The sequence below is a fragment of the Semicossyphus pulcher genome, unplaced genomic scaffold (genome assembly GCF_022749685.1).
Source record: "Semicossyphus pulcher isolate SPU_LCO1_2020_fin unplaced genomic scaffold, fSemPul1.0.p SCAF_5, whole genome shotgun sequence".
Lineage (NCBI taxonomy): Eukaryota > Metazoa > Chordata > Actinopteri > Labriformes > Labridae > Semicossyphus > Semicossyphus pulcher.
In genome coordinates this window covers 27,580,238-27,599,784 of record NW_027211726.1, presented here as the reverse complement: position 1 = coordinate 27,599,784, position 19,547 = coordinate 27,580,238, and the positions used below count along the sequence as shown (strand labels likewise).

General features: G+C 40.9%; 2 protein-coding genes across 2 annotated transcripts in view; one reads left to right on the top strand and one right to left on the bottom strand.

Annotated features, from left to right (window-relative positions):
• col22a1 (collagen, type XXII, alpha 1) overlaps window positions 1–16,403 on the top strand; it is a 56,536-nt gene extending 40,133 nt beyond the window's left edge. The window contains exons 41-65 of the mRNA XM_069681431.1: window positions 184–261; window positions 373–408; window positions 491–544; window positions 1,146–1,190; window positions 2,010–2,045; window positions 2,137–2,250; window positions 2,529–2,582; window positions 2,851–2,904; window positions 3,016–3,069; window positions 3,209–3,262; window positions 3,438–3,491; window positions 3,614–3,667; window positions 3,815–3,868; window positions 3,963–4,007; window positions 6,278–6,331; window positions 7,277–7,330; window positions 7,468–7,521; window positions 10,236–10,307; window positions 10,421–10,456; window positions 10,548–10,592; window positions 11,776–11,955; window positions 12,056–12,122; window positions 12,223–12,405; window positions 12,773–12,850; window positions 12,940–16,403. Coding sequence (XP_069537532.1) covers window positions 184–261; window positions 373–408; window positions 491–544; window positions 1,146–1,190; window positions 2,010–2,045; window positions 2,137–2,250; window positions 2,529–2,582; window positions 2,851–2,904; window positions 3,016–3,069; window positions 3,209–3,262; window positions 3,438–3,491; window positions 3,614–3,667; window positions 3,815–3,868; window positions 3,963–4,007; window positions 6,278–6,331; window positions 7,277–7,330; window positions 7,468–7,521; window positions 10,236–10,307; window positions 10,421–10,456; window positions 10,548–10,592; window positions 11,776–11,955; window positions 12,056–12,122; window positions 12,223–12,405; window positions 12,773–12,850; window positions 12,940–13,133 — 1,803 coding nt within the window. The 3' untranslated portion in view covers window positions 13,134–16,403. The remainder of the gene's footprint in view (window positions 1–183; window positions 262–372; window positions 409–490; window positions 545–1,145; window positions 1,191–2,009; window positions 2,046–2,136; window positions 2,251–2,528; window positions 2,583–2,850; window positions 2,905–3,015; window positions 3,070–3,208; window positions 3,263–3,437; window positions 3,492–3,613; window positions 3,668–3,814; window positions 3,869–3,962; window positions 4,008–6,277; window positions 6,332–7,276; window positions 7,331–7,467; window positions 7,522–10,235; window positions 10,308–10,420; window positions 10,457–10,547; window positions 10,593–11,775; window positions 11,956–12,055; window positions 12,123–12,222; window positions 12,406–12,772; window positions 12,851–12,939) is intronic.
• A 592-nt stretch (window positions 16,404–16,995) lies between these two features.
• Window positions 16,996–19,547, bottom strand: part of LOC138609257 (collagen alpha-1(IX) chain-like) — a 28,449-nt gene continuing 25,897 nt past the window's right edge. The window contains exons 36-37 of the mRNA XM_069681894.1: window positions 19,414–19,500; window positions 16,996–17,913 (exon numbers count right to left, since the gene is read on the bottom strand). Coding sequence (XP_069537995.1) covers window positions 17,717–17,913; window positions 19,414–19,500 — 284 coding nt within the window. The 3' untranslated portion in view covers window positions 16,996–17,716. The remainder of the gene's footprint in view (window positions 17,914–19,413; window positions 19,501–19,547) is intronic.

The window sequence follows — 19,547 nt, the reverse complement described above, 5'->3', positions numbered from 1 at the left end:
ACTGCAGATTAAGTTTTTTTTTATCTTAGATTAAAAACTGAGTGGTATTTCTGGGATCAGCAGACATCGCTGAATGTGACAGTTTCTTGTGCCAGGGAGACTCAGCCAAACATTATGGCTGAACTGACATTATTTGAGGAGCATGATTGTGAAGAAAACTTTTATTTTATTCTTTCCTCCCAGGGCCAACCAGGGTCACGAGGAGAACCAGGGTCACCAGGGGACAGGGGTTCTGCAGGAGAAGGCAAAGTGGGACCACAGGTATGTGCATGCCAGGCAGTGTTACATCATCTTTCCCGAGTGCATTTATTAACGTATTTCAAAATATGCGATGTTTGTTGTTGAAAATGTTGTCTTTTTTCTATTTTTTAGGGGCCTCCAGGAAATAATGGGGAACCAGGATCTGCGGTAAATATTTTCTAAAGATTAATATTGACTGTATTTGTGTCTATAAACGTGTTTCTGTAATCACTGTTTATCTGGGTTTCAGGGCTTAAGGGGTCTACCAGGAGTCGCCGGTCCTCAGGGCCCAGCTGGACATAATGTGAGTTTTAAAATAAATGCTTCAATAAATAAGTTAATCATTTGATCTACACATCCTATTGCTTTAAGACCCAGAGCCAAAGTGACTGTTTGCTCATTCAGATCAGATCTTGTCATGAGGACTAAAACTTTGTGATGACACTTAGTGACATTATGAACATTAAAGGTTTCATAAAGCATTTGAATTTAGAAAAGTTTTAAAATGAAGTGTATTTTTGTTTTTAAAATATTATGGTTATATGATGTATATGAAATGGGACAGTCTACAGTCATCAGCATCAATCTGATATACAGTAAAGGCACCCGAGTTAGCTGAGTTTTTATCAGCAGTCCCTTTGCCTGATGTTGTTAGAAATCCTAGAATAATAAAATAATACAATACATATTATAGTTACATACTAAGTATAAAACATACTTCATTATACTAAAAAGCACATGCAATACAGATAAACATCGAGAAGAGCAGCTAAAGTCCAAATAGCAGATGATCCCATCACATTAAAAATAAAATTTCTTAATGTCTCATTCATTCATTTATAATGTATGATGTATTAATTTGATATTCAAAATATAACACTCGTCTTTTTTTCCCCCAAATGCAGGGTTTGCCAGGAAGGCCGGGAGAGAAGGGATCACAAGGAGAGCCTGTGAGTCCAGAAATCACAGGGAACAGCAAGTTCCATCTGTGCTACTGGTTACAATAAATCCTTAGATTTAAAGTTTTCTTTCTAGATGTTTAATGAAAGTTAGAATCTTGAATATTTTCAGGTAAATAAGTGCCACTGTCTTTTACCATATTAGCTCACACACAGGTGAGTGAGCCTGTTGCCCACAGGTGAAAGATGAGGTGCTTTCATTCAGCCTCTGCCTGAAACAACTGTCAGCTCTGTACCTTTAAGAAACCCCGCCCCACTTTCTTCTGATTGGCCAGCTCTCGGAAGCCTGCTGAGGCTGCACTTTGTGACATGACAAAGTGCAGCATGTAGAAACACTGTGTGAAACCTGGTGTTCACAGCAGCCTGCAGACTGAGCTGAGAAGCCTGGGGGTTTACTCCAACATACTTTTACCCACAGATCTGAAACTTCACCCACGTTTAGTCTGGGCATCCAGCATTGTAACATTATAAACAGTATATGTTTTAATATATAAAACCTCTTTTAAGAATAACATCCAATAACCTGACCAGGAGCATGGACTGTGAAACTGGCCTTATAACCCCAGAACCAGTGTTGGAACTTGTTAGTCTTGTGACTAAATAGGAGCAAATCCCTGCAGCCAAGTTCCTGAAGAAGAACACAGGCTGTTTTAGTGGCAGACTAAACCAACACTTTAAAATACTTTGGACCATGTATCATGAACTAAAAGCTTAATAGCATTTTTGGATTTCGAACTTATATTGCCTACTTCATTGAGAACCCTCATCTCTTTTTCCCTGACTGATTAACCCCTTCATTTTGTCTCTCAGGGAAAGGCAGCGGAAATCACTGACCTAAATCTGAAGGTAAGAAGCATTCCCACGCCTCTGTAAAGAGAAGAGGAAGACTTTATGTTTACACCCTATCACTTAATCACAAACATGTCTTATCTTTTAGGACGTTTGCTCAGACTGCCCTGCAGGTCCACCTGGACCACCAGGGCTCCCAGGAATCCCAGGAGACAAAGGACACCCTGGAACTGCAGGGAAAGACGGTCAGGATGGTTACCAGGTAAGACACAAACCTCACATACCCCGTAATGTGAAGACTGTTCTGATGCTCATCTTTAAAGGACTGCTTTAAAGTGTTTGTCTCTGCTGTATTAGCCCTAAGTGAGGCTTGAGGTCCAGGCTTCACGTTTGTCATCATCAATCACAGTTGCTGTGACGGATGGAGCGGCTCTGTCTGCATCATTAGCTCGGCCTCCTCTGGGGGCAGCAGTGAACGATTAGGACCCAGTTACGCTGTTTGTCTGGACAGAGACTGATGCTCTGCCGGTGTCATTACAGGGACCGTCGGGACCAGCTGGACCTCAAGGGTCTCCTGGAGCCGACGGAGGAAAGGCAAGTTTGCACACTAACTGCACCCTTAACACTCCCAGAGGACTTAAAGGGAATTAATTGCTCGTGTCGACCTCTTTTTTACCTCACAAGGTTCAAGTAATTGGATGAAAAGTTCATTACCAAAACAGCACTCAAAAAGGGAATTTCAATATTCCACATCCCCGACCTTAGTAACATTTTGTTCTGTTTTGCCGAGTAGTTTCTCTGATTAATGTCCTTTAAAAAAAATCACATTTAATGTTTGCTTGTCGTTGTTTTTTTGCCACAGGGTGTTAAAGGTGATCGAGGACCTTCCGGAGGCCCTGGAGACAAAGGAGACAAGGTATGTTTGTCGCCTTTTCCCCGGCTATGTGTTGACAGAAATCATCATTATAACACTGTCTGACATGAATTCAATAAGTATGCTTTAATTACTTTGTTTTTTTATTAACAGGGTCACCCAGGACCCCCTGGCCATCCCGGTACTCCTGGCTTAATGGGCACACCTGTGAGTCACGACTTTGGGCTTATTTTCTCCATTTGTTCACTGTGTGCAATAAAAAGGCTCCGACTACTTAAGCTTTCTGTAAACGGGCAGACTCTCTATTCCTGATGACCTCTACTGACACTGCCTTTTTGGTCTTCAGGGTAACGATGGCCAGCCTGGCCCCGTCGGCCCCCCGGGGTCCCCTGGAGAAAAGGTCAGGCTGCACTTCATGTACTCTCTCCACAGAAAACTTATTACCCATGTGTCATTATTGTACAAACCTCCTCCCGCTACCATGTAGGTCACCCAGCATGTGTGGTAATAGTGGCCATTAATCATTTTTTCTCTCCAGTGACAGTGACCTGTTTGTGTTTGTTTGTTTCCACCAGGGTAAAGAGGGTCTCAAAGGAATCCAGGGGCCGCCGGGTCTACCGGGCTTGATTGTAAGAAAAAGGATTTGATATGCAGCATCATGAATATACACTTATTGTGCTGTAAACATTCTGAATTGTTTGTGTCTGTACGTCTGTTCTGATGTAAAATGTCCTCTTTCGCTGATCTGCAGGGTCAGCCTGGAAAAATGGGAAAAGATGGACGACTAGGTGAAACAGGAGAACCTGTAAGTAGATGAAGATGCTCATGATCCAAAGAGTAAATACATATTGAACAACTGAAAGACAGTGTTCATTTTTAGACAGGTTTGATAGTATAATGTAGCCAGTAGGTAGCTAGTAGGATGCTGTAACTATTTCTGCGTTCATTTCAGGGTAAGGAAGGTGAACCTGGACCACCAGGAAACCCCGGGCTCAGGGGACTCCCGGTAAGCAACCACCAGTTAACAGTTATCTCATGAAGGAAGCAGGCGGGGGGCAAATTACTGTGACTGATTCACTGTTGTTTCTCTTTCTATGCAGGGCTTTAAGGGGCACAGAGGAGAACCTGGAGCTCCAGGCCCTAAGGTCAGTTTGTCATGTATATAAAGATGTCGGCAGGTTTTCTGCACTGCAGTGAAGAAAAGAATAAGATAGATGAACAAGAAGCAGCAACAGGTCTCCTATTACTTTGACATGGCGTAGCAGTGAACGCTTTATGCCAGCATTAAATTTCACCTTAAAAATGTGAACTCAAATGGTTTAGGGAATGTGACTCTCTATGAGAAAGCCGAAAGCTTGCCCTGGTGCAGTTTTATATGTGTTAGGTGACAGTGCTTTCACTGTATTTTGATGAGATGTGCAGTTTTTCACCAAGCAAGACAGTGACACTGCCTGCTGTAACAGCTACCTGACATGGCACTCATCTCTCTAGAGGCTTAATGTAGTCGTGTATCCTCCAAGAAACTCATTACATATAAACCTTCATCAATGAGGATAGGGATGCACCGATACCACTTGCCGATACCGAGTACCAATATGAGTTCTTAATAATATCATTACAGTTCTCATAATGACTTTCTGATTGTAACAAAGTGAATAGACATAATGATGCAAGTGCAACTGTTGTTGACATTTTAACGCTCAACTTTGCTTCTCTGCCTACCTGCTTAACTACGTCAAGGAAGCTAACGTCAAGCTGTACAGTGCTATTCAGGTGAGGTACTCGTAAAACTACAACGAGTACCTCACCTGAATACTTAAGCTCTGATACCACCCGATACCCGATACTGGTATCGGTATCGGTGCATCCCTAAATGAGGATATTGAAACAAAAAAAAAAATCAATTTAGATTAACATGTTCTGTAATTAACATTTTATTTTTTAATTGAGAACTACAGAATCGTCTCACTTAACAGCAGTTAAAGAAAACAAAAGTTTAAAATTGGTGAAAAACATTAGATTCTAAAAAGATCACCTCTTCTGATCAGCGGCCATAACGTGATCTATTAATTGAGTTCAGGAGATTCAGTGTTTCGCTTGCACTGCGATGTCAAGAAATGTCTAGCTACTTCTCCGTGAGAATCACTGCACCTGCTGCTTTGTCTCTCACACGGCACACGCCCGCAGGAAAGGTTCCTGCCACAGCACCATGACCAATAGCATGGCTCATTACAGACAGCTCTGACTGAGCCGCAGAGAGGCAGGCAGCCTTCCAGCCTCACAGACAGCAGACAACTTATTAAAGGAACTGTGAAGTGTTTCCTTCGACACACTGTGAATTTCCCTCCAGTGCTTATAATTACATTCACTAAAATGTCAGTCATATGGAGATGATATTCATTATTATTCAGGAAATTAATGCATGCAGATCTAAGTACGGCTTCAGCACAGCCCCTCAGTACAGTGTAGCAGTGTGATATAGATCCTTATAATTATGCTTGTGGATCTCAATTATGCTTTAATACATTCTTTGGATACAAGAAGACTGTTACGTTTGGAGCATCAAACCCGACAAAAGACAGTGAAAGGATGTCAAATGAGGCATAATGAGAAGCAAACTCATACTAAGCTTAATTAAACAACTGAATAGTGCTCGAAAATCATTAGCATTAAAAATATAAAGCTTATGATTTTTCCTGTTTACTCTATGATAATAAGATTAGATGTGTTAATGTTCAGTATAGAAATGGAGAGGACTGTGTGGCTACCTAGCTTAAATGAAAACACTGTTAGCTAAACTCACTGAGCAGAGTTACAGCAAGATTACTTCGTTTTAGCCAGCTTTTATAAAACTACAACTGTGGAGGTATTTTGAATCATCCATATTGTGCTGCAGTGAGACTATATAAAGTCTCATATCTGCAGCTAAAACATTATAGCCTGCAAACATCGATCAGCCATAACATGACCACTTACAGGTGAAGTGAATAACATTGATTCTCTTGCTACAATGGCCCCTGTCAGGGATATGTTAGGCAGCTAGTGAAGATTTTGTTCTGCTGGAAGAAGAAAAAATGGCTAGACGACTGGGTCGAAGTATTTCGGGGGTGTTCCCGGTCTGTATCATGCATACGCTGGTTAGCCATTCCCAAACACTGGATACTCCTGTCTCCTTTTGTGATGTGTTGATGCGATTAATACTGAAGCAATTTCGAATTCGTAACTTAGCCCTTACTTTTCTCATCTCTTGGCTGAATTACGATTTTGAAGAACACGACAACCTCCAAAAACGAGGAGATGTAAAAACAGACCAAGCAAAATGTTTTGGTTTCTGACAGATTTCTTCACAGCATGTAAACCTTATATTAGGCCCTGAAGTTTCTTGTAGCTGTTTTTCCCCTCATGTGCCAAACAGGGAGAAGATGGAAAATCTGGACCACCTGGGCGTGACGGCAAACCTGGAAAAGAGGTCGGTTTAACCATATACAGGACATTACACATGAGTGTTTTTTTATGACTTCCAACCTTTCGTTTCAAAATGTGTACTGAGTGAAAACACTGAGGAGGTAAGAGTGCAGTCTTCAGTGCAATGAAGAGATGCAGTGAAATGACTATTCATAATAAAGACATAAATAAATACATTTATGGAAAAAAAATGCAAAGGAATAACTCTAAAAGCACAGAATCCACATGGGAAAAGCAAACCAATATGCCCCCACCTTAGAGTTTTAAAAGAAATACATTACTCACACAGCAAATATCTTGCTGCCTTGGTATTCCCTGAATTATTTCACATGCAGTATCCTTCTTGGCTCAGTCACCCACTTCTGAACATTTTCTAAAGCACCTTCCAGTCCCTGAGAATAATCATTAGTGCTGTCTGGAACCAGTCCTCCTTTGATCGATTGAATGCAGATAACAGTCCTAAGATTAAAAAAGTTTTAGACAGAATGCTCAATTTCCAGCAGAGCACAGAATCTTTAATCATGTTTATATAATACCACAGGTCCAAGACTGGGAGTGTTAAGTTTTAAACCATTTTTATCTTTTGAATTTCATTCAACTTCAACTTTACCAAATGACTGATCTGAAAATCTGTCTCACATACACATTTAAAGGCTGCAGCACTTTTACTGCACCATTTGTCTGGCGGCTTCATCAAAAACCTTTTTACCTAACTCATCCTCTGGCTCTTGGAGACTGAATGTTTTCACAGCACAAGTGTCTTAAAGTAAAAATATTTCCACCTACGACTTCCACTCAAAGAGGAGTTGAGATTTAATTCAACACTAAAGTAGAGGCGGTTAGCTAATAAAGATTCGAATGATCAAGACTGCTCTAAACATAAGATATGATTTACGGACCTTTGTTTTCAGCACGCATAAGATAATAAAACAGTTTTTTGTTTGCACAGGGCCCTTTGGGAGCTCCAGGCCGAGACGGACTGAGTGGACCGAGAGGAGAGTCGGTGAGCTATCACGCAAACAGATGACCCAGCCCAGTGTCAGGCAGACAGATACTTAAAGACATAAAGTGGCACTTAAGTAATTTCTCTTGCTGTCCTTTAAATCAATTTCCTCATTCTGTTTTTTGTTTGCACTCTAGGGCAAGCCAGGGGAACCAGGGCCATCAGGAAAAGCAGGCCTCCCTGGAACTCCAGTGAGTTATCACTCCTTATTGTGCATAATCTTTAAATCTAATTTGCTGTGGACTTTTAGCTGACTAACGGTGCAAACAAACAAAAGAAACACTTTAGCACCTTAATCAAGACTGTGACTAATATATTTGTTTCACAGAGGGAACACGTTCAACAGAGAAGTGAAAAGATTAAATAAGAGGCAGGGAGGAACATTTGGACAAAAGAACATTGCAGAGCTAAAAGAGCAGGCAGTTACTGTATGTGGGATGTTTCTGTAGGCGTGAGAAGGATGTGAAGTATTTCTAGAAGACGAGTTGAGTAAATGTTGTCCTGACTGGGATTGAAAACATAATGATCCCCTGGCTGAGCTACAATTGAAAGTTGTTGACCAGGTTGCTGGCAGTAGAAGAAATCGTAGAGAACAGGTTGGAGTGGACAAAGCCTAACATTCTCTCAGCAGGCCTATGTGCCACACAAAGTTCTTTATCGAAGAGTAATAAAGCTGTGTCCCTGGTGACAAAGGTCTGAACCATCTGATGACGCAGTATGCAAACAGGGTCATTTAGGGATTTGGAGTGCAGCATACATCAAGGACAAAGCAAAGACCTGTCAAGGTTGTCCTTGATGTGGAGGTGACAGCCAGGAGTTCCATCACAAGTTGAGTGTGTAAGGATTAAACTAGATGTTACATTTATGAGGCTCCCTTACAACTGGTATTAACATAATTGAATTAAGAAATGAAAAAATGCTGTCGTTGCTGTTAATCTCTCTCGTTTAAAACAGAGGAGCAACGTCCTATCTGTCTTCTTAATTGTACTGAAGCGCTGTGTCCCCATACGCCTGGTCAACCCTGAACAAATGTGCGTTGGTGTTTTATGAACAACGACCAATTAAAGTTCTGTAAACAGATTGGTCTAAAAGTCTCAGAACTTTGGAAGTCTAAAGAGGCAAGTGAGAAAACAAGGCTGCTCTCAATGATCTTCCTACATTTATGTCTTTAGGTACAGGTGAACAGATGCTTGCAAGCTTTCTTAACTGTGTGCCCTAATTTTTTGTCTGTTACTCTTTTTCTTTTAGTCCATGAAAACAGGTGATTTTATTTTCATGAACTTTTAACTTAGTGTTTGTTTTTGTAATATTAATTCTGGCCGCAGATTTTAGGCCCATCCTTGACAAATGGGATTTGATTCATGTGTACCGGTATGTCCTGTTATATGTACTGTAGTGGCTATAAATACCAACACAACTGATGTGTCCCCAGTCTGATTGGGTTACCTTGTTGCATGTCATTCCCCTTATCTCTCTTTCCATTACATAGTTCTCATCAAAGCCAACAGACTTCAGTGCTGCCTCGACTTGTTAGTTTGTTAAAGTTGTTGTGTTGTGTTAGATCCAAGCTAACCCTTTAAAATAATAATGTCAGGCAGCTATACAGACAATCTTACCAGTAGAGGCAGCAGTACACAAGCAACTCATGTTCTGCAAGATTCATTTTCACAATATAGTCTGGGTTCTGGTCCTGGTTTTAAAAAAAGCATCAGTCTAATGTGGTGAGACAGTTAACTAACAATGTGAGCCTGTCAGTGAAAAAAACAAGCACTTCTAGTGAAGCAATTCCAAAACCTTGTCCTCCTGTGCAGTAGTTGTGCAGTAGAGATCGGTGACGCCGCTGTAGCCACTTCCACTAACCAAAACACACACTTAAATTACCGAAGAAACAGCAAGGATTCTGCACGCCAGCGTATTTAACAGCAGAACAGCTTCTTTGTGTTGGTCTGAAGCAGACGTTCACAGATATGGAAACTTCAATGACCTAGTGATCGTTTTAATTTTGTTTCCTCTCGCTGTTTGGCCTCTACTCTGTTAATCCGGAACAGATTGGCTGCAGAGTTGTCAATCATCATTTTTACAGCATCAAATAACTGATTAAAATTAAACTTTAATAACTTTAATGACAGAAACAATGTTTGAGCTTTATGACCTATACTGCAGCCAGTCAGCAGGGGGCGATACAGATGTTTTAGCTTCACTTTTAGGGAGCTGTCATGTCGTCCATCTTTTTTACACAGTCTATAGTCCATACGCTGAAGAATGTTTCCTTGGGAAGAGGAGTAACTGTTGCAAACTGGGGGCAGACGATATGCAGCCAGCTATCAGAGACAAGCTGATGATATCAGTCAGCAAAGGGAGCAGATCATCAGAAATAGCCTGCAGTGGGGAAGAGGGCAGGATCAAGATGCAGAAAGGTTGGAAGAGGAGTAGAGAGTGATTTCAGTGGAGGGTGAAAGTATTTAGAGGCATGATCAGATATTGCCAAAAATGTTATCAGGTGGGCACATTTACCGCGAAGAGAGAGGAGAGTGTAGTGAGTGGAAAGGAACACAGAGGATAGTGAATCCATTCAAGAATATAAAGATGAAAAAGAGAAAGGGAAACATTCACTCTTTGTTGAAAGCATGAATAAATTCCTGCAGTCTGTGGCTGTCGCAGTCAGCTTGTCTTCATGCCCACATGTCTCTTGTAAATATGAATTTTAATCTCTTAAAGCTGGCATGTTCCGCTGCAAGATTGGTTTATGAGATTTTTATCCACAGCACTGCTGCATGATGATAAGAACTAGAACTAAATGTTAATCCTCCTGAATCCTCAGTAATGAGCGAGGCTTTTAAAAAACAAGCACAGTACGCCACGTGTGTGCCATGTGATGAACGGCCATGTCTCTGCTGTCATGCAGGGTCTCAGGGGAGACAAGGGAGAGGCCGGCAGTCCAGGATTACCCGGCTTTAGTGGGCCTAAAGGACCCACGGTGAGTGCTACATTTGACATGTTTTGATTAAAAGATTACTTGCAGCTCACATATGCCCGGCTGTGGGAGATGTTTACTTACTACTAAAGAACTTATCTTATCTTGATTTCCAGGGTCCTCCTGGTCCAATTGGCCCAGAGGGAAAACAGGTAGACACTTCTCAAGACAAGATTGATCTCTAATATGATAAAATATAAACAGATTTCTTGCTCATGTTGACTGTTTCATTGTGTTTCTCAGGGGATGACGGGCAGAGCTGGTGATCGTGGCAACAAAGGAGATAAGGTGATTTCTAGAGATGTAAACAAATAGATACACCAGTCACCTGAGATAGTTTAGTGATGCAAATGAGTTTAAATGATAATCACTGAACACACAGAGGAGTCATTTCTTACAGGGTTTTTAGAAAACATTCATAATTATAATATTTCACTTTTTTTGTGGCATGTTATTACAGTTGCCCTGAGAGCTCAATTTACAGCAACTGATGACTTCCATACATGACAAGACTATAGTTGGACACCCCCTCATATCCAAATCCATTTTATTCATAGACTACATAAGTTTGGACTGGGTATCTTGCAGGGTCACTATTTTCAAGACTCGATACACAGCTGCCCTTGTGTGTGCGGTGCTTTTGCCTTATCTGCTGTAATGTAACGTTAGCTGGGTTCACTTTACCAGCAGCTAGCAGGCCTCTAAAGCAGAGTTTTCTTAGAAATCACAACCCAATAGAGCAAAAGCCAACATATTTAACACTTTTATTGGATAGTGCTAAGGGAGAGTTGACCGGAAACAGTAACTGCACACATGTCAGGTTACTAGCAAGTCCTGATGTTCATTTGCATTAACAGAGAGGTGTTACTGCCCTTTAATTCACAATTTAGACTTTCGGCATGCTCTGTCATCAATAACTTTTTCTCACGGTTCATCAGATTTTTTTGGCAGTGCAGCATAAAGCATAACTGATCTAATATTGAAGCCTCATACCTGCTGACTTGACTTCTGTCTACTGTACACTGGGCTGAACCTTCGCAAAAGTGCACACAATTTGTAAAAGAGAGCTTTTGTATTTTCTTCAAAATATTTATTTTTAAAAACATTTTTCCGTACACATCAGACCATCATTTATGTGGTCCTCCTTCCATTATATACGCAATCAACACTCCTTTATGACAAATGTAGTTACAAATGTGGTTAAATATTGTGTTATTTGTTAAAACATTTACAATATAAAGAGTTTTAAATATAGCCGAAACTAATTTAACACACACAATTAATTAATTAGACAATTTAACAACAATAATTCACAATACAAATACAGATATTTGTGTGACATTAACACATATGACTACACAGGGAATATGCTTTTTTCCCTCATGCATCTTCCTAACTATCCTGTAATCCATCAGTTATTTTAAAGCTGCTTCAAGCCCTGAAAATTGACTGTCACTGTCTTCTTATCCAGGGAGATCCAGGAACGAAGGGAGATAAAGGACATTCAGGAGAGCCCGGTATGCCTGGAAACCCTGGATCCCCAGGCAGAAAGGGCCACACAGGGATGATGGGCATGTCAGGACCACCAGGAGAATTAGGAGCTCCTGGGCCACAAGGACCTTCAGGAAACCCTGGTATCCCAGGCCAAAGGGTGAGTCGTATCATTCTGAAAGCTCTAAACCTAATTAGGTTACAAACAATAGAGGAAGGTATTGATAACGGATTAATCATCAACATCGCTGTGGTTTCAGGGAGAGTCAGTATCACTGGAGCAGATGAGACGGCTCATCCAGGATGAGCTGGCAAAACAATTAGATGGTGAGGAGAGTCCTGTCTGTCTTTGGATCACAGTTAGCTTAATCCTGGCTAACAGGATAACCCTCGTATGACGCTAAACTAACCTTTCTTTTGTGTCCAGCCAAAATGGCTTACCTCATGGCTCAGTTCCAGCCAGCCCATGTGAAGAGCACAGCGGGCCGTCCAGGACCTCCAGGCACTCCGGGTAAAGACGGCAGTTCTGGAAGACCTGGCCCTCCTGGGGAGCCTGGTATGCCTGGACAGAATGGAGGAGAAGGACCCAGGGGACCCTTGGGCCCTAAAGGTAGGGAAGACTCAAAGCAGTGGTGGTTGTGTGTGCCCTTTTTAAGGTTTCCAATTCTAAAATTGCAAACACTTGCATGACGATGTGATTTCAGAAGAGTTAAAGATGTTGTAGATTTAAATTTAAACAATGACGATGTCTCCAGAATAAAAACCACTGTTGTTAAAACCACTCTCTGTGGGAGCAGGGGACATTAAACTGACTTGGAATGATTCGTATCAGATAGAAAAGACATGGAGGTACCATCAGACAAACACATCAGGAAGTAGAAGTAGTGTTTTTGTACAGAACAAACATGGGAACTCTGTGTGTGCTGCATCTGTTCAATGAAAACTAAACTGAACTCTTGTTTTTCTTCTTCCTTCAGGTGAGAAAGGAACGAAGGGAGAAAAGGGAGATGCCGGTGTTGGTGATAGAGGAGAGCAAGGACCTACTGGCCCGATAGGTAACAACCTCTCCTACTTACTGTATTTAATTTTATGAGGTTGCTTTCATCCAATTTGAGGTATCTGATCCTACCTCTTCCCACCACAGGCCCAGCCGGTTTGCCTGGTTATGGTAAAGACGGAAGCCCAGGACAAGCTGGAGCCCAAGGAGAGCCAGGAAACCCCGGCCCCCACGGTCAGCCTGGACCTCCGGGTCCTCCTGGCCAATGTGACCCCAGCCAGTGTGCCTACTATGCCAGCCTGGCACAAAGACCCCACACCAAAAATGTCAAAGGGACTTAAGAGAAAAGAGACACAAAGAGCTTGAAGTCCAACTGTATTTATGAACTCGTGTCAGTCTGAATCAAGAACTTTTCCTCTTTCAAGATAACCTCAGTATGGAGGGCTGAAGCAATACGTGCTGCCGGTCAGATTCTTTGTTCTGTTTGTTTTTGTTATGAAGTTTGGGATGGATGGGGATTAAGCATAGAGGGACTTAAGCGTTAATATGGGTTAAAGAGGGCAGCTAAACAGTTTTTCTCTTCACTTGCATGCTTCCTGTAAAGTATATAGGGAGACAGCAAGGATTATGCAATTCCCTCCTCCTAAACCCCCCCACTGGGAGTAAAGATTTGGGAGTCTGATATTGTATCATTTCATCAATGATAATCCAAAATTTCAGCCAGGCATCTCTTGCAGGAATTTGTCTGATCCAGTCTTTGTTTCCTGCTTCACACTATTTTGCATCAATTACAATTCACAGCCCACACAGTCCTACGCTAAACAAGAGATGGCAGTTACTGCTCACTAAATTGATTTCTTCTACAGATCCTCTACCAGTCTATTGGTAATTACTCAGTCAAGGGAACTATCTGTTTTATTGTCATTGATGGGACTGACAGTGTGAGGCACAATCTCAAATACCAATAGTGATTTTGTGTAGGAGGAGTGTTAATGAGTTAGTGTGCAGAGTGATGAATGGCCACATTTTTACATTACGTGCTTCCGAGCTGGCAGCAGTGTTCTCATGCAGCCTAGTTTTGTAAAGTACTGGCATCCCAATACAAGTATAATAACTTTTGGAACAAATTCCCCCCTAACATATTAAACTAATTTTACTCTATTTCAGAACATGTCTGATTTATTCAGACAGAAAAAAATAAGATTTTATCCTGGGGATCATCTGGAGACAGTAAATTTACTCACATAAGGTACTAAAGATTTGAAGGATTTAATTCAAAAAAATGCCTAAAACCATACCTATACTGTCAATCAATTAGTTTAGTTAGAGCCCTTTAAAGGTGTATCTAATTTTAAAATGAAAGTTATATTTAAATTTGCTTGGAAGTCTGTCCAAATTACTACTAACATGATAGAAATGCATATACATGCAAGCCATGTAAAGATTAGTTCCAGACTCACCCACAGGCGGCCTATTCAGTCTAAAGCAGAGAAGTGGAGGCAGGAAGTAATGCCACTCTTAGATTTGTACTTTTATGTTTTAATGAAGTGGCTCTGGTCATTCTCTCTTTTAGAGTAATGCATAGACTTGAGCAGTAAACAGCTTTAAGGAGGTGGTATAATTGCCGCCTTTGTTCACCTTTCTTGAAAAGCCGCTTGTTCACGCTGCTCTCTCTAAATGTGTCACTTCCTTTCTGTTCGTTGAGGCTTATTAAGTGCCTACGCTGTGGCAGTGCCCGGGCAGCTCAGCCCTGCTGTGAAAAGACATTGCTTTTCTTATTTGTCCCCTGGAACCTTAAATTGGAAAGCTGCTTCCCTGCATCTTGATGACCTGAGTATTGTGGAAACCATTTGAAAGATGTTTTGCCTTTCGTCCCTTATGGACCAATTAAACGTCTCCCCAGCGACAGACATACTGGTCATCTAGAACCTATTAAAGGGCCCTCTACAAAAGGTATCACATTAATCTTCTTTAAAAGAAAAAACAAAAAAAAATACTTCAACACACACAAGAACAGAGGGGAAGTTAAAGAGCAATTTATACAAGAGAATATAGAAATCTTATGTAAGGGTTGCAAAGATATACTGTATGAACCTAGGGTGGAAGATTCACTATATGGCCAGTATTAGATCACAACTCTTGCTCAGGTTACCTATTTGAAGGTCATTTATGAAGAATGTGTAGTTGTGCCTCAGACATCACTTAGAGATGGTGCTAAAACGGGCAGGAATATTTCTAGGCTGCTCTGGGGGCATTAGACTTATATGGCTACGTCATTTTTGAAACAAGGAATAACATTCTTTTTTCTAAAATTAAAAGATGTAATCATAAGCATTCAAAGGCACCTGTAGGATTTGTTGTTGCGTGGTCTGGTATGATAATTATTCCTGATGTGTATCCCTGATGTTAAAGCTAACAGACTGTAACAGCTAGCTGCAAACTAGCATCAAGCACAGTGCCCCCTGTCATGTCTATGTGATAGTATAATGCAGACCAATCACAGATGTTGAGAGGTCAGCATCACTTCAATGTGTTCTCTGGGGAGGTGCACATCAGGCTAAGGCTTAGGCCACACTGTAGCTGCAACACAGAAGTATAAATCAGGCTTAATGCTCAGCTAAATTTACAAAGTTACAAAGTTATATGAGCTCGCTTCAAGTAATAATCTCCAAGATTTTCATGTAAATGAATGTCTGTTAAGTCACTATCTAATCACCGAATGAGGTAACACAATGGCGATTGAGCCTATGGCCCACTGATGAAAGCCTTTGCATTTGCAGTATATAGTATTATTATGGACTGGGTGTCTGTGGCGACATTCAGGTTGGTCTGCCAGAGAGGGTAGGCGGAGCTAAGCGGATGCATTTCCGCTTTCTGTAAATGTTGTAGATGTAAATGCGAGTAAACAGTATCATCTAATATGGCTGAAAAAACTAAGAAAAGATTGATGACCACAGAAACAACTTCAAAAATAAGTGAAAATCCAAAGAAAAAGAAACAGACTTCTGCTTAAATTGGGACGCGTCCTCCCGCAAATACCATATATCGCCATTAGGGGGTGCCGAAGAGAACTAAATTCTTTGAGATTGTCAGTTTAAATCTGCAGTAATGGGGTGCTATTGTTAGAGAATGTTGGCTTAAAGGTAGCCACGGTGTGTGCTCTGTCAGTATTGTTATAATTTTGAATATTACTTTCTTTTAGCTGCTTCTTCGTCAGTGGTTTCTTAGTGAACAGTAAAACCATATCAGTGTTGCTCTCTCTTGGTTTTTTAAATATGTGTTACAGTTACCAATAGACGTGTTAAAGGGTGGGACGGTCAGATGCTCCAAAAAGCCTTAAATAATGTAATGCATATAACACAAACACAGTTGACTATTTGAATGAGCTGCTTTTGCAGTTGAAATATCTTTTAAGTTATACTGCTAAATTATTAAGGATTTGAAGCAACCATGTATTTTAATGCCTTAACTGAAATTCATTACCTTGTTTTCCCTTTCTTTCCTGATGAATTGGTGCTAAGATATTTAAAATTAATGGCATATTGTAAGTATGGGAAAGACACATGTACTGTAATGTATAATAAAGACTGGAATGGATTCATTTTATAAAACTGGCTTTGATAGTTAATGTCCAACTTAGTTTGAGCTCCTGCTCAGATCCATCACTATACATTTAAAATCAAGTGTACTTTTCCTGCCATCCATCACGTTCAATCTTTACGGGCTGAAGATGTAAAGCAACCAGTATTGTTGAATCTAATTTTTTGGACCCACTGACTCTCAGCCATGATAAGATCTATTCAATCGAAGGACTGTCTTTTGAATGGCTGCTGTGCTAACTATCCTTCCAGCTGTTGGGTAAAGGTCATATTTGATCTGTGAATGTGTTTGTGCTGTGCAGACACAGGTGGGAATGATGTTGACTTTACTTTGTTACCAGGCAACGGTGACATGCCCACCTGAATCCAGATTATATCCATCACAACTCTGGACCTTGTTCTCTACACAAAAACCCTTTCACTGTAGATTCCATCAACATACCCATCTACAGAAGTCCTTCAATCATGATGTGAAATGATGTGACTCATTGTCAATTAAACATCTTTGAATTTTAATATTATTGGAACATAGCTGCAGCAGCTTTAAGATGTGCCCTATTAAATGTGAAGCAGTCTAAATAAATTACTATGCAAGGCTTCCAAAACATATCACTTTATTACATTTTTAAAGAACATTATTATGACAAAATCAAGCCAAAAATGTATGATCCTAAAAGATGGAGATGTCAGCTCAGGTCTGCACTTGTAGTCAAATTTAAAGATGTTAAAGTGATTTATTATTATTATTTGTGTAGTTTCAAAATCAAAGATTAAAAACATAGTTAAATTTACTTCCTTACTGGCTCATGACTGCAGCGGAGAATCATTGGTTCAAAATAGTCCCTGTTATGCTCTAAGATTTAAGAGTAGCTAAAAGAAAAGAAGCAATGTTTTCAGGGAGCTTAGTCAAGGAATGGAGAAAGTACATGCATAAAAGTAAAATCAGAAATCAACGTTTAGAATGATTTACAACCTGCTCATATGTATTTTTCTTAAAAAAAGGGCTCAGCAGTTGTAACTGTAGATTTATGTGGGTAAACTCATAGGCCTGCATGCCTGTCGTCAGCTGGAAGAAGTTTCTTTGGCATCAGTAGCAGCTATCTATGAACATTAGCTTTCCTTAAAATCACATACAAGATAAAATGTCTATACAGTATTCTACAGTGGTGCATGGTCTCTGTTTCCCTGTGCGCCTCTTAGACCCGTGGTTCAGATGGAGACATTTGAAGACTCCCAAAGATCACCACGGCTGGACTCCAGAGAAGCCCTGAACGTGGTCTCTGCAGGATGAGATCTGGACTGTTTCACTGAGCTGCGATGTCTCATTAGTTTTTGTATCCAGCAGACTTCTTTCCGCTGACCATATAGAGAGGAAGTCTGTTAATACAGGTTGATGGATCACAAAGCCCGGGCGGCCCTGAGGGTCCCCTGGGACCGGCTGCTCCTGGGGCACCGGGATTTCCTGTCTCACCACGTTCTCCATTTTTGCCATCCTTGCCGATGCCAGGAGCGCCTACTGCACCTTAGGGTGAGATAAAAAAAAAGGGGAAATATTAAAGTCACACTAAAAAAGTATGTGAACTTTGTATATCCTGCATGTGAATTTTGACTTTTATACTAATATGGTCAAAATTATGTTTACATGAAGAAGACAAACATGTTAGCTGTTGTAGCTTGGAGTTTGATGAATTTACTGTTACTGCGCCACCGGAGTGTGTTGTTTCAGCAGCATGGCCTCCCTGACTTCTGTGTTAAATCAGAACTTTATAACTGTGGCTAAGGGATAGAGTGGGTCGCCCTCCAATTGGATGCTTCGTTGGTTCGATGCCCGGCTCCTCCCGTCTACATGTCCAAATATTCTTGGGCAAGATACAACTCCTAGTTGCTCCTGAGGCAAAGCCAACAGGCATGAATGTTTGTGAATGTATGAAAATGATGAAGTGCCTTGAATGGCACCGTCATCAGTGTATGAATGTTAGTGTGACCGGGTGAATGTTACATGTAGTGTAAAGTCCCTCGATTGGCCAAGACTCGAAAGGCTTTTTAGATTATGTGTTCAAAAATGTTTTCTGCATTCTTTGTTGCCATTTAAAATGTTCATAACTCAAGTAAGGACCCTGACGCTTTATGTTATGACCCCCACTTTTAATTATGTTAACAAGGACAAAATCATAATTTCAGGGATCACAAAAGACGTATCAATGCCAGGTGTAAACAGGGCCCAAATCAACCCTAAAAAGTCTTTTAACTGCTGCCATGGAAAAAGAGCGAGCTTGGATGTTGATGTTTTTACCTCTTTTGAAAACTGGAAGAGCTGAGTAATAACAGCGGCATCATTGTATATTTTCCAAACAAAAAGTGAGGAGGATCTGAAGCTCAGTTCCACTAATAAAGTTTAAAGTTGCTTTTCGACCAGGTAGTTGAACTTTTAGTTCCAAAAACTTCTCTACAAGAAAATAAATGGTTTCTGTGGCCCACTGTTGTCTGCATTTCCACCTAAAGTCCCGGGAAGATTATGCAAACCAGGCCCGTGACATATGGAGAAGCAATATAAGTAATTGCACTACACTGCCAACCCAGTAGGTGGTGGTAAGAAGAAGATGAAGGCCATACAACAAAGATGATGGGCCGGTATCATCATTTGTGCGACACTACAGTTAGCCCGTTAGCATGGCGGAGATTCAACTTGTGCTGTTTTTGATCGTGCATTCTTCTCTGACTTCATCTGAAAGCACGGTGATAACAGCGAGCTTGCAGCTGCAGTCTTTTAGACATGGCGGGTGAAATAAAATGCTGTGAGTGCTCGACCAATAAGAAACGATCAGTAGAACCCCCCGAGCAGTGACTTTTCAGGGGGTAAATCAAATACCCCGGAACTAAATTTAGACCCTGGTTCCTTAAAAGGTTACTCATTCCTGGGGAAAGTTCCTGCTGTCAAAAAGCACCTTAAGTATAGACGTTTTAAAGACCTACATTTTCATCTCAGTAGCAATGTTCTTTGAAGACATGATAGTAGCCTTACCTGGTGCCCCTGGTGCGCCTGGGCTTCCTTTGATTCCGACACCGTCCTCTCCCTTGTCTCCCTTGTCTCCCTTCTCCCCGGCATCACCTGCAGAACAGAAGAGCACACGGAAAACCATCAGGTTAAAGCTGAGA